This window comes from Aquarana catesbeiana, linkage group LG05, assembly GCF_042186555.1.
Source record: "Aquarana catesbeiana isolate 2022-GZ linkage group LG05, ASM4218655v1, whole genome shotgun sequence".
NCBI classification, from domain to species: domain Eukaryota; kingdom Metazoa; phylum Chordata; class Amphibia; order Anura; family Ranidae; genus Aquarana; species Aquarana catesbeiana.
In genome coordinates, this window is record NC_133328.1 from 145672716 (window position 1) to 145687678 (window position 14963).

The 14963-nt window shown below is 40.6% G+C and overlaps 1 protein-coding gene across 2 annotated transcripts in view; it reads right to left on the reverse strand.

Annotated features, from left to right (window-relative positions):
- Positions 1–14963, reverse strand: part of NGLY1 (N-glycanase 1) — a 66073-nt gene that overhangs the window by 27018 nt on the left and 24092 nt on the right. For both annotated transcript variants that reach the window (XM_073630262.1, XM_073630263.1), the window contains exons 3-7: positions 14188–14394; positions 6091–6253; positions 5351–5570; positions 2033–2154; positions 1219–1364 (exon numbers count right to left, since the gene is read on the reverse strand). In XM_073630262.1, the coding sequence (XP_073486363.1) occupies positions 1219–1364; positions 2033–2154; positions 5351–5570; positions 6091–6253; positions 14188–14394 (858 nt within the window). The remainder of the gene's footprint in view (positions 1–1218; positions 1365–2032; positions 2155–5350; positions 5571–6090; positions 6254–14187; positions 14395–14963) is intronic.

The window sequence follows — 14963 nt, forward strand, 5'->3', positions numbered from 1 at the left end:
CACATCAGTCCCCATTTAACAGCAATTAACAAAGGCAAATGTGTGTTTAGCTATGATTCCTTTCAGAGATACAATGATTAAACAAATGTAGCCACTCAAGGATAGGAAGGATGTTATTATTTCAGGATCACCAGGGGAAAATAAAGAACAAATAGTCTTGAAATAAAGAAAAATAAAAAATAAAGCAGCCGCCACATCAAGGACTGGAAACTGAAAGTATTTAATTTTTTCTTTTCAATTTAGATAAACTTTTAAAGCCCTATTTTATCAATGTAAATATTTTTTTTTTAAATGGTTTGTCGTTTTGCTATAAAATTACTTAATCCTCCAGAACATGATATATTTTCTGAAAGCAAAGACCCTGTAGAATAAAAAAAAAAAAAAAAATTCTTGCAATTTTTATTCACATGAACGCAATTTAATACCCTATTTTTTGTACAAAATAAAAGATGAGATAGTGTAGCATTAAACAGATACCGACGGTGTCAAGCCTCAGAACTAAGTGAGTCCAAAAAATGGTGGAAAAGTATACCTAAAATTATCACTAGGCAACGCTTTAAATGCCTTTACACCCTATCCGCGCGTTTGAATCTGTGGGTTTGTGCAGGGTGATGGAGTTACTTTTTTTTTTTTTTTTTACAAAATTTTAATTTTTTTTTTTTACATTTAACTTTATTTCAAGCACTAGGGGGATAACAAGCCCCCTATGTGATAGCACTGCATCCAGGCAATTTTTTTGTTTAATAAAAGTCAGCAGCTACAAAAACTGAGCAATGTGCTCACCCAAGCCGTCCCTACCCTCAGTCTTCTGTCCCCGGCATCTGAACTGTGGGCACCTGGCTGTGCCAGCTTGCGGCTTCACAGTGCATGCATGAATAGCGCTGTACATTGTGAATGGTCCTGCAGTCTTCTGGGGCCTGTGCCATGCCCAGATGACTGCCGGGAAGGAAGCGGCGAGGAGGACTTCCGCTCAGATTGCCTAGGCAACACCAGGTACCTGCTCGACCCCCCCCCCCCCCCCCCCACCAAAGAAGTGCCATTTGGAGAATAGTAGGGGAGGCCTTAAAGCAGAACATAGCTTTTGGGTGGAGCTCCTCTTTAAATAGTGATATTTCCTTCCAAGTGTATTAACACATGGATTAAACACTTCTTTTTGTAAGAACAGTGACTGCATGATAAGCAACTGATTACCATGGCATAAAATACTGCTGTACAAACCTCATCTTTGGAGAATGCAATGATGTAAGACAGCTTCTTTCCCCAGCCAATCTCATACAAGAGAGGCTTGTCACAAGCATTTTCACACGGGTCACAGTGGAGCCATCTGTTTTGAGATGAAGAGAACACCTCAGTCCAGACATGATCTGCAGGATGTGAAAAATATGCACTTACTTGTCTTATTCCACTGGATTTACTTTTTTAGTTTTATGTCAATTCACAAATAGAGGCAAACGCAAAAAAAACAAAATAAAAAAAAAAAACAAAAACACCACACACATGGCAACAGTACTGCAAAATACTGCAAGTATAAACATTGGCTTACATAGGATACAAATAAAACAGCATTTATTTTCAAATGCAAATACAATATTTACTTGGAAGTGTGCCCTGTGGTAAACACAAAGGAGTCAATAAGGTGCGTTTCTACTTAGCAGCAAAATTGGAATAACACACACTTTAAATTGGTTACATTTTAATATTTTGTTCTTAGCAAACCTTTTACAAAACAGTTAATGTAAGTTTTTAAAAATTGTTTTAGGTATCCTTTGTGAATGGGAGTTTCTAAAATTTGAAGGTAAAAGAAGAAATACCGTACATATTAAACACTTAACACCCATAGGTCCCATGCAATAAAATGCAGGACTTCAAATGGTGTGTGCCTATGGTCATGTATTCCAAAATATTAAATATCAACTGGTTTAATTGTTAAAGCACAGATTCTTTGGAAATACTGACTTCTTTCCTTTACATTATACTATGTGACAGTTACAGTACTAAAAAAAATGAAGGGCTATGTACTACCAACACTTACCTGTACTGTCCCATATATATCTTGCTTCTAGTCCCATTGCTCTGCAGCACAGTGTAAAGCAGTTGGCCCACTCTCCACAGCGACCCCGCCTGGTCTCCAAGAGCTTCTCTGGGTTATTGTATCTGAAAATTGGATACACATTAGTAGATATATATATATATATATTTTTTTAACAACGCTTACAAATTATTTAAAAATAACCTGGGTCTTCTAGCACTAGAATCTTAGCACTGAATGTACATATTTTTTTTCAGTGCAGGGATTCCCAGCAGAGTATAGGCTGAGCATGCAGTAAACCGGGGTTACTTGGTGTTGAGGCTTAAGTTTAGAGTTAAAGTGGTTGTAAACCCTTACAGACCCACTTTGACCTACAGGATTAAGGCTTACCTGTAGGTCCACGAAATATCTCCTAAACCTACACGGTTTATGAGATATTTACAAAAAGACAGGCACCGCTGAGCATGCCGCTGCTAACGGCGTTATGCTGTAGTGGCGGCTCCCGTGTGCACGCGCGGGAGTGACGTCATCGCGGCTCCGGCCAATCACAGCGCCGGAGCCATGATACCAGGAAGAAGATGGACGCTCCGTACCAGAGGGGACAGCGGTGACATCGCAGGCTCCTGTGTCAGGTAAGTGACACATAATGAACTACTATACGATGCATAGTAGCCCATTATGCTGTACCTTTGCAGGGAAACAAAGAGGAAGTAAACCCATCAGGGTTTACTTCCTCTTTAAGGTAATGTTAGACTTAGAGGTTCAGTGTGAAGATGAAGTTAAGGGCACATTTTCAGACCTAATTGATTGGGCTGGGTGGGTTAAGTGACAAATGTGTAGGAACAACTTAGAGACACGCTCAACTTGCACACACAGTATAAAGCCAACCCTTTTCCTGTTCTCTTCCCACCCAACCACTTTATACCTCTCATATGTTCCATCGTCACCCTTTGCTCCATGACCAGCATTACATTGCCTTGAAAAAGTATTCATACTGCTTACTGTAAACTTGTTCCAACCAAAAATGTAAATGTATTTTATTGGGATTTTATGTGATAGACCAACACAAAGTGGTAGAGCTGCACGATTCTGGCTAAAATGAGAAACACGATTTTTTTGCTTAGAAGATAGATCATGATTCTCGCGGCGTAACATCATTTTTCACATTAAAACAAAAAAAAAATTTGGCTAACTTTACGTTTTCCTTTTTTTTTTTTTTTTTGTATTCATTGAAGTGTATTTTTTCCCAAAAAATTGCGTTTGAAAGACCGCTGGGCAAATACAGTGTGACATAAAATATTGCAGTAATTGACATTTTATTCCCTAGGGTAATTTTCTAGTAAAAAATATTGATTTTAACTTAAGAAACAAGTGTCAGAAAAGGATTTAGACATTAAGTGGTTAAACTTCCTGCATTTACAGGTTGTTAAAAACTTGGCAGACTGCCTGGATTTTTTTTTCTTTACACACAGAAGGTTATCCCTTTGATCTAAGAAGGAATAGTTACAATGTTTCAGGTTAAAAACTTGGCAGACTGCCAGATGTTTTCTTTTGACAGCTGAATGAGCAGATAAGTCTCTCCACTTGTTATATGAAAGATTTGTCAAACTCTGCAATAGAGATGTCAGGGGGGTTGAACCCAGATCACGATTTTTTTAGCGATTAATTGTGCAGCTCTGCAAAGTGGCACATAATTGTGAAGTGGAAGGAAAGTGATAAATGGTTTTCCAAATCTGTCCAGAAGACACTTATTTATAATTTTTTTATAAACATTTTCAAAGGCACTGTACAAAATCTTTAGTGCTTCGGGATATGGGGGGGGGGGGGGGGGGGGGGGGGGAGCAGTGAGGGAAGGCAGGGGAGGCACCCTGGTCACAGGGTGGTTATTGGGTGCGATTTACAAAAATCCAGTCAATGTACCTTTATTAGGCATGGAGGCTCTAGCTTTGATTTACTAAAGACAAATAGACTGTGCACTTTAGAAGTGTAGTTGCACCAATTTCCCTAGAAATTAGTGAATGTGGTTAAGCTGTGCTGATTTCCATCATCCAATCATGTGCAAAAAAGCATTTATTTATTTTTTTTCTTTACCACATTCACTAAGCTCTGGGGAAAATGAGCGCAACTGCACTTGCAAAGTGCACAGTCTGTCTGCCTTTAGTAAATGAACCCATGTCTCTTTATCCTATTCCTACAAACTTAACCCACTCAACCTGGGTGACAGCAAGGCGACAGTGTATCTTAAAAGCCTAAGGCCTCTTCCACACGATGTGGATCCGCTCACCGGAGTCCGCTAGTTCAGCAGGAGATCACTCTGTTGCTCTCCGCTGAGCGGGCGGATGACAGGTCCATCTCGGCTCACTGAGCAGGGAGGGGCCTGTCAGAGCACCGCTGATTCCTATGAAGAGATCGGATGAAAACGGACAGCATGTCTGTTTTCAACAGATCTCATGCAATCTGACATGATGGATGGTGAACGTATCGCTACAAGTCTGATTTTAGCGGATCAGATGGCAACGGGTGTCAGCGGACACATCTCTGACATCTGTCTCCCCATAGGAGTCAATGGATGGCCTGCTCGGATCCGCCTGAAAAACAGACAGGGGGATCCTAGCGGGCTTCTCCCCCGAATGCAGACAGTATGAATTCAGGGACATGCACCCAGACCCACGCAGATGTCAAATTGGGAGCAATGGCTGTGTTTGTGCAGATACTACATCCCAGATTAAATCAATGGTACTACCTGCAAGGGATGCATGGAACAGGTAAATCAGCAGGGAAAGGGGGGACAAAAAAACCCAAAAAACGAAAAAAAAAAAAAAAACACAAAAAAAACAGTAGTAGTGGGAGGTGAAGAGGCTAGAGACACAGGGAAGCAGCGGCATTGATGGCTCACATTTTTGGTGAATAGCTTTGATCAGCGGCTTGTCAACCGCTAATCAGAGCTATCTGTTCAGCAGAGTATGCTGAACAGTTTTGCTATAAGCTCAAGGACCATGAGATTATTGTACGCTGTACTGACCTGGCCAGCTGGAAGTGGTGCTGTAGGTCCGTACGCTGTACAAACCTGGCAGCAAAAGGGTTAAAGGGTAATATGTAATAATGTGGGGGGGGGGGGGTAATAGTTGTTTAGGAGCTAAGTGTTAAATATTTATACACTCCACTTTTCTCTGCACAGGGCACAATGAAACACCACCATCCCTGAACCAGATAAAAAAAAAATAATAAGCATTTGAATGAGGATGACTTCATAGTACTACATAAAAATTATTCTGCTGCATTCTAGATAGATTCATCATAGACAAACACTGTAGACCTCACCTAGGAAACCTGTTGATGTGATTACAATTGTTACAGTAATGATTTTCCACCCTTGTTGCCCCCCATCGAAGATCATCTGTTGATGGGGTGAGCGACGCTTTAGTCTCAGTCTGTCCATTACATTGGCTACAGGGCAGACTGTTTACCCAATGGAAGAAGTCTTCTTTAAACCAGCGTAATAATTCTAACATGAGGAAATCATCTTCACTGATGGTGGGCTCTACAAATAAAACAAAAACATTTCATAATTTTGTCCTTTGAGACCAACATACCTTTAACAGTTTCATGCTCTATAACATCAAAACAGATTTAAAGAGTTCCACCCAAAATTTTAACTTCCGCTCGTTGTACTCCACCACCCCCTCCCCCTCCGGTGCCACATTTGGCACCTTTCGGGGGGGGGGGAGGGGGGACAGGATGCCTGTCTAATACAGGTATCCTGTTCCCTCTTCCGGGCGCCTCAGCCACGGGTGTTGACGTCACAGTAGAAGAGAGGAGCGGAGCCTCGTGCATGTGCAGTAGGCTTCACTGCGGGGTTCCCTTACTTGCAATGGAGGCGGCATGCACCCGACAGCTGATGGAACCATCAGCTGCGATGCCAACATCGCTGGACACCAGGACCGGTAAGTGTCCAATTATTAGAAGTCAGCAGCTGCTGGCTTTTAATTTTTGCAGCGGTGGACGGACTTCCGCTTTAATTTTTATAGATATATATTGATATGAACATTTAGATGTATTACCAGAGTCAAGACATCTCGCTTGCAGCAGTTTTTCCTGAGCTCTTGCTTGCAGCTCTGATACAGGTATCTGGTCTCTAGCTTTTTGTTGAAGTTCAGATCGCTCATAAACAAGCACGTGACGTGCATTTGCCTGTAGTGTCTCTAAAAATCGCATCTCAGAAGTCTAGGATTAAAAACAAAAAATAAAAAATCATTGCAAACTGGAAAGCCATAAAAATTCAAGGCCCAATAAGGATTTTTGTGCAGAAATACTAGTTTTCTGTTTTAGGCCTCATGTGGGACAGATGAAAACCCTCTTCTGAACACTGGAAACTGACAGCTGATAAACAGTGAAAAATGTACACAGAAGCTTTTTTAAAGATAACCTCAGGAGACCCTCCCAAATGTCCACAATGCAGGAAAAATATGTAAATTATTAACAATTTCAGCCATTCTGTGAGCGTGCAGTGTGCTTTAACTATGTATTCTCTCTCTCTCTGCCTCTTTCCTCTTTAACCGGTTCCCGACCGGCTCTTGTACATTTACGTCGGCAGAATGGCACAGCTGCGCAAAGTAATGTACCCGTACGTTACTTTGAATATGCCGCCGTGTGCGTGCCTGCCGCGATATCCGTGAGTCGGGTCGCGGGTCCCACAGACTCGATCGCCGCGGGCATACCCGCGATCGCCTCACGGAGAGGACGAACGGGGAGATGCCATTGTAAACAGCATCTCCCCGTTCTGCCTAGTGACAAGTGTCACGCGATCTCTGCTCCCTGTCAGCGGAGCAGAGATCAGTGACGTGTCACACACCAGCCCATCCCCCTGACAGTTAGAAATCACTCCTTAGGACACACTTAACCCCTCCCCGCCCCCTAGTGGTTAACTCCTTCACTGCCAATGTCATTTATACAGGAATAAAAAAAAATTAAATAAATAAATCGCTGATCGCCGCCATTACTAGTAAAAAAAAAAAAAGCCATAAAACTATCCCCCCCTATTTTGTAAACGCTATAACTTTTGCGCAAACAAATCAATAAACGCTTATTGCGATTTTTTTTTTTTTTACCAAAAATATGTAGAAGAATACCGATCGGCCTAAACTGAGGGAAAAAAATGTTTATATATATATATATATATATATATATATATATTTTTTTTTTTTTGGGGGATAATTATTATAGCAAAATGTAAAAAATAATGCTTTTTTTTTCAAAATTGTTGCTCTTATTTTGTTTATGGCACAAAAATAAAAATCGCAGAGATGATCAAATACCACCAAAAGAAAGCTCTATTTGTGGGAAAAAAAATGTTGTTTTCGGAGCCACGTCGCTCGACCGTGCAATTGTCAGTTAAAGCGACGCAGTGCCGAATCGCACAAAGTGCTCTGGTCAGGAAGGGGGTAAATCCTTCCGGGGCTGAAGTGGTTAAGAACGCTTATAAATGAAAATGTGCCTAAACTCAGGTTACAGCTTTTACATGAGTTTACAAGCATTTGGCATTTCAAATGCCTCTGAACATCCGTCCTGAACCCATTTTTTTTGTGTTCCAAAAAATGCTTCTAAACTCAACAGCCTAGAAAGGACTATAAACCACCCTGTGTACATGTACTGATAAGATAACAGGGGAGAGTTCAGGGGCAGCTGAAAAAAACTCCCAACTGCTCCTAAAGGTCTGTTTACCAGCAGCAGTGTACATGAGGTCCTAAAATGCTCAGATGTAAACCGGCATACATAATACTTTCACTATGGACACGTACCAACCCAAATTGGGAGCTTTGTTGGTCAGTATACAGATTGCACATTGGATTGTCACATACGTCTGGTTTCAGGGCTACTCGTGGGTGCATAGGCAATAAATTTGCTCCCCCCCCCAAAAAAAAAACCCAGATCCCCTAGTAGCGCAGGGGTAGGCAACCTTGGCCCTCCAGCTGTGGTGAAACTACAAATCCTATCATGCCTCTAGAGTCATGCCTGTGATTGTTAGGATCTTGCAATGTCTCATGGGACTTGTAGTTTCAAAACAGCTGGAGAGCCAAGGTGGTCTACCCCTGTTGTAGCATCTTCTTTCAGAGTGTACAGCAATTTAAAAATAAAATAATAAAATTTGTGCTAAAAAGTCACTTCACAGTCTACAGATATTTCAGCAGTTAACCACCTCAGCTCTGGAAGGTTTTTGCCCCCTTCAAGGCCAAGCCATTGTTTGCTATTTAGCGCTGGGCTACTTTAACTGGTAATTGCACGATCATGCAACACTGTATATACAATTAGGTCCATATATATTTGGACACAGGCACACTTTTCATACTTTTGACTCTGTATGCCACCAGAATAAAATTAAAATGAAACAAACAATCCAAATGAATTTGAAGTGCAGACTTTTAGCTTTAATTCAAGGGGTTCAACATAAATATCAAGTACAAATTTTAGAAACTGCAACCATTTTTATACACAGTCCCCCATTTTCAGGGGATCAAATGTAATTGGACAAATTAATTCCTGGGTTGCTTTTGCAGTGTGTTTTGGACCCTTGTCCATGTGAAGCTCCGTCCAATCAACTTTGCTGCATTTGGCTGAATCTGGGCTTTATAGTATATTTCTAAACACTGCAAAATTCATCTGGCTGCTTCTGTCACATCATCAAAAAAAAACCCATGACCCAGTGCCACTGGAAGCCATGCATGCCCATGCCATCACACTGCCTCTACCATGTTTTACAGATGACGTTGTGTGCTTTGGATCATGAGCTGTTCCAAGCCCTCTCCATTTATTTCTCCCTGTCATTCTGGTACAGATTAATTTTCGTTTCATCCGTCCAAAGATTGCCTTTCCAGAACTAGTCTGGCTTTTTTTTTTTTTTTTTTTTAGGTGTTTTTGGGCAAAGTTTCTATTCTTCAGGTTTATGAATGGTTTGCACCTTGTGGTGAACCCTCTGTATTTGCTCTTGTGAAGTCTTCTCTTGATTGTAGACTTTGACAATGATACGCCCACCTCCTGGAGAGCATCCTTCACTTGTCTGGATGTTCTGAATAGGTTTTTCTTTACCAAAGGGAGGATCCTGCTATCATCTACCACTGTTGTCTTCTGTGGACGTCCAGGCCTTTTTATGTTGCAGAGCTCACCAGTGCGTTCTTCTTTTCCTCAGAATGTACCAAACTGTTAATTTGGCAACTCCTAATGTTGCTGCCATCGCTTCGATGGCAGCAACATTTTTGAAGCCTTACAATGGCCTGTTTCACTTTCATAGACAGCTCTTTTGAACGCATGATGTAGGTTCACAGCAATAGATTCCAAATGCAAATACCATACTTAGAATCAACTTAAGAACTTTTACCAGCCTAAATAACGAAGTAGCCCACACCTGGTTTTTAAATGAATTGTCCAAATACTTTTGGTCCCTTGAAAAAGGGGGGTGGCTATTCTTAAGAGCTATAATTTGTTAACCCTTCCTCTGATTTGGATGTACATACCCTCAAATTAAACCTGAAAGTGTGCACTTTCAGCCCATATTCATTATAGAACGATAGCTTCAATATGTTTTGGTAAATACTTGGAAAAAAAAAATCTAAAATTGTGCCTGTGTCCAAATATATATGGACCTAATTGTATTAGTGAGTAACCCCTCTCGTACCAAGTGGTAACCCTCAAATTATAAACATAAACCTAATAAATGAACCAAATAATAACCTGTGGGTTGCTGCATGCACAAAATTCATGAATAAAATATAGTAAATGTGTGCCACGCTGCCAATCTCAAAATTATAAAATGTGAAATATCATGAACAACAACTAAGTACCAACTTAATAATAACAATGTACTTCATACACACCAAGTGTTAGTAATAAATAAGTTCATAAAAATGACAGTTCATCAAAAGTGCATAATGTGAGATTCACATCCAAAATTCTTCATATGCTTCCAAAACACCTCTTCCCAATCACCACTGTGCTTTCAGTGCCCTCACCTTAATGGTGTGATATACAACTGTAAAATCACAACCAGCTTGGTTCTCTCCAGTCAATATCATGTACCAGGATCCTCCGTGAACCTGTAGTGTGGTCTTCTACTCACTAGAGCGCTCGTATCCAGACAGGTGTTCCTCCAGGGTAATTAAGGGCATCTTACCCATGCGATGTATGGTTACTTCCATGCCATGTTAAAATAAACAGGATGCCCCCTATAGTGTAGTATTGTAAAAGGAATGTTCCATTACCATAAAAATACTGCTTACATTAATAAATACTATGCAATCACAGGGGTGCCATTCTTCCCCGGATGAAGTCACGTGGTGCATGATATAAATTGTCTAGGACGGAGCCTGAGGGATCGTGGAACAAAAGTGACGTCAAGCCAGGAAGAATGGTACCCTTATGGTTGAACATATTATTTTTATTAATAAGCAGTATTTTAAGTTATCTTACTACTAAATTAATACTACCTCCATGACTAAGCCCTGAGGGTGGGGCGAAACATGTTGAGGGGCATGGCCTGGATGGAGGCTGCTATTACTTAATACACGTTGGGCTTGTATGGTGTGCGGTGGCTGAGATTTTTCTCTTAGGTCTGTTGAGTCAGGGCGAACATGAGACTCAAAGGACACGTGACCCAAAAACCACACCAAACATGCATCGTGGGTGCGTTTTTGCCACGTTTTCCATTGCTTTCAACGGGAAGGTGCATTTTTTTTTTTTAACTCCCCAAACATGCTCCAAAATTGCTGCAAGCAGGATTTTTTTTTACCACAAACAGAAGCGCAACTCCCCAGTGTTAATACATTCATTGATTTTAACCACTTTAAGACCAGCCTCGTTTTGGATTTTAGGTGTTTACAAGTTTAAAACAGGTTTTTTTGCTAGAAAATTACTTAGAACCCCCAAACATATATTGTTTTTTTCTAACACCCTAGAGAATAAAATAGCGGTCGTTGCAATACTTTTTTTTGCACCGTATTTGCGCAGCGGTCTTCTAAGCGCACTTTTTTTGGAAAGAATTCACTTTTTTGATTAAAAAAAATAAGACAACAGTAAAGTTAGCCCAATTTTTTTTTATTTTGTGAAATATAATGTTACGCCAAGTAAATTGATACCCATCATGTCACGCTTCAAAATTGCGCCCGCTCGTGGAATGGCGTCAAACTTTTACCCTTAAAAAATCTCCATAGGCGACGTTTAAAAAATTCTACAGATTGCATGTTTTGCGTTACAGAGGAGGTCTAGTGCTAGAATTATTGCTCTCACTCTACCGGTCACGGCAATACCTCACATGTGTGGTTTGACCACCGTTTTCATATGCGGGCGCTACTCACGTATGCGTTCGCTTCTGCACGCGAGCTCGTCGGGACAGGGCGCTTTAAAAAAAATTTTTTTTTTTTTTATTATTTATTTTACTTTATTTTTTCACTGTTTTTAAAAAAAAAAAAAAAAAATTGGATCACTTTTATTCCTATTACAAGGAATGTAAGCATCCCTTGTAATATAAAAAAGCATGACAGGTCCTCTTAAATATGAGATCTGGGGGTCAAAAAGTCATCAGATCTCATATTTAGACTAGAATGCAAAAAAAAAAAAAAAAAAAAAAAAAAAAGAAGTCGTTTAAAAAAAAAATTACACTAAAAAAATTGTGCCTTTAAGAGAAGTGGGCGGAGCTGACGTAATGACGTCGCTCCAGCCCTCCTATGGTATGGAGACAGGTGGGGGCCATCTTAGCCTCACTCGTCTCCATACTGAGGAAGGGAAAGGACCCGATCGCCTCCGCCGCTACCGACGGCTCCGGTAAGCGGCGGAGGGTGCGGGAGAGCGGCGGGAGGGGGGGTGGCACCTCTCCCGCCGCCAATAACGGTGATCTCGCGGCGAACCCGTCGCAGAGAACACCATTATCGTGTACAGAACCGCCGGCCCTAAAGATGGATACCTCGGTTGTGGCAGCAGCTGCTGCTGTTACGGAGATATCCATCTTTAAAAAAATGACGTATATATACAGTGAGCGGTCCGGAAGTGGTTAAACTGAAGCATTTTACTTTAGCTTTTCAGGAGCTGTTTTTAAATGCAAATGTGCTTGAATTTGTTTTTTTTAACTAGCAATGGCGCTGATCAGTGACTTATAATAGGACTGCGATAGTGTGGTGGGCAATCTGACACTAACTAACTGACGCTGGGAGGGAACTGACATCACCGTTGAAACGAATACAGTGATTGGTGATAATACTGCACGCGGTCACTCTACTAATGACACTGGCTGGGAAGGGGTTAACATCTAGGGCGATCAAGGAGTTAAATATGTGTGCCTAACAATGTGTGCTGCTTTTTCCTAAAGATCTTTGTTTCTTATCCCTGCTAGGTTATAGTAAGGTGGGCTGTGTGGAACCACAAAGATTTCCACGCAGCCAGTGTAAAGAACATGAGAGCATATGAAAATAAAGTTTTCTTTCTTATTTCTTCACAAACAGCTTCTATGGGGAAGAGTTTGGGGAGCAATCAGAAAGAATAACCAGGTTATAGTGAGGTAGGCTGAAATGGCACTACCACAAAACGGGACCAGCATGAAGCTCAGTACAGCCTTCTGAAAATTGAAGACGTTTACTAGAGCTGCACGAATCTGGCTAAAATGAGAATCACAATTTTTTTGCTTAGAATAAAGGTCACAATTTTCTCACGATTCTCGCGGCGTTACATCATCTTTCACATTATACAAGAAAATTGGGCAAACTTTACGGTTTAGTTTTTGTTTTAATTCATTGATGTGTATTTTTTCGCAAAAAATTGCATTTGAAAGACTGCTGAACAAATAAAGTGTGACATAAAATATTGCAATAACTGCCATTTTATTCTCTGCTAAAAACAAAATATATAATGTTTGGGGGGTTCTACGTAATTTTCTAGCAAAAAAAAAAAAAAAATTTTAACTTGTAAGCAAAAAGTATCCTGTTCCTTTAATCCCCTCTGTTTTATCAAGATCTTTACTACAAAGTGTCAGTTCTTTTAAAACTCTAATGGTAAATTCCTTATCTCACAGCGGCTGGCTGATGTCAGAGGGTTATCTTAGCCCCTCCCCTTTGCATTCCTTACAATCAGAAAGACCAAGCAGAGGAAAGACACTGACAACAAGTTATTGCTGTGAGAGAAGGTACTTATAATTTGAATAAAAAAAAAAAAAAAAAAAACACACCACATAGTGCTATAGTTCTTGATAAAAACAGAGGGGATGGCAGCGTTTTATCATTCTGACTTTACAACCGCTTTAAGTGGTTAACTGCCCTTATTTACAGACCGAATTTCATCCCTTTGATCTCTTAGGCTTCATGTACATGGGACGTTGTTCAACCTCTCCTGAAAGATTTAACTTGACAGCTAGAAACCAGTGTCTAAAAAATGGCCGTTCAACCGCGTTTACATGGCACGTTTAGTCATGCTTAGCCGCGTTTGCGCCTAGAAGTGTTTGGAAAAAAAAAAAAAAAAAATGCTCTCAAAATAGTCAAAAATGAAAAATGCCTGTAAACGAAATGCTTCTGAATGCATTTTTTTGGGTTTCAAAAAAAGCCTCTAAACACAACTGCCTAGAAACTACTATAAACGAACCAGTGTACAGGTACTGATAAGATAACAGAGGAGAGTTCAGGAGCAGTTGGAAAAAAAAAAAAAAAAAAAGGCCAACTGCTCCTAAATGTTTGTTTACCAGCAGCAGTGTACATGAGGCCTAAAAGAACTAAATGATACTTTGTTTATAGTCATCTTCCAGCCCTGACAATGTTGTGAAAAACTTGACAGCTGAGAGTGAGCAGAGAACTCTCTGCACTTGTTACATGAACAAAAATCGAGGAAAATACCACATATAGATCGTGAGGGGGGGTTAAATCGAGATTGCAATTTTTTTTTAACGATTAATCGTGCAGCTCTAATGTCTACATGTCCCACTTCCATCAGAAACCCTCATTTTATGAAAATAGGCAGAGAACACAATCCATTCTTTTATGCCCCTAGGCCAAATGAACCTCCAGAACTGTTCTTTTCCGATTATAGAGCCTGAAACAGCCTGTAATTATACACACACACACACACTTTCATTTACCAGACAGTATAGTAGCTATAAAACTAGACTTTAGCACACCCTTTAAACTCATTACCGTGTAGTTGGAGGGAGTCTCTGCTGTATGCTGGGGTCTGCTTGCCAGGCTGGGGTTGGGGTTGGATGGTTGTGGTGTACTTGAAGCAGCTGGTGAAGTCGGCTCTGACCCCGCCATCCGCTTGTTCCTCTCTGATGCTATACAGTCTCTGACTTTCTGCAGTTTTTCAACCGATGCCTTTTTGGGAAACACAAGATGTGTCTCCCCCTGCGAAATCAACAAATATGACATCAGTTACAAGCTAAGATAACAGGGACTAGCCATTTCACTGGTAAGACTTCAAAGCCATATTAAACCCAAAACCAAAAATGTAACAGATTGCAGCTTACCAATCATTAGATGTGGTGGCTGCATTCATCTTTTTAGGCTTTTCTCACCTGGTGATCTGGCCAGTAACACACCTCCTGTATTAGAGTGCCTCTACTCTGGATGAAAGAGAACAGGGGCACCTTTGGACAGCAGCACTAATCTAGTGGGAGGAGAGTGTTAGATGCACTAGCAGTTTTAATTACACTAAACAAATTGAATTCACACTCCAGCTAATGCTTTTTAAGCAGTTACTCCAAAAAAAATTTCCCCTTTTGGGATAAAGGTTTCACATGAAGAAATAAAAGCTGATCATTTTAAAACTGGAAGTTCACCCATAACAGTTTGATAACAATAAAGCGGAGTTCCACCCAAAAATGGAACTTCCACTGTCCGGATTCCACCCCCACTCTGGTGTAACGTTTGGCACCTTTCGGGGTGGGGGGGCAGATACCTGTCTAATACAGGCA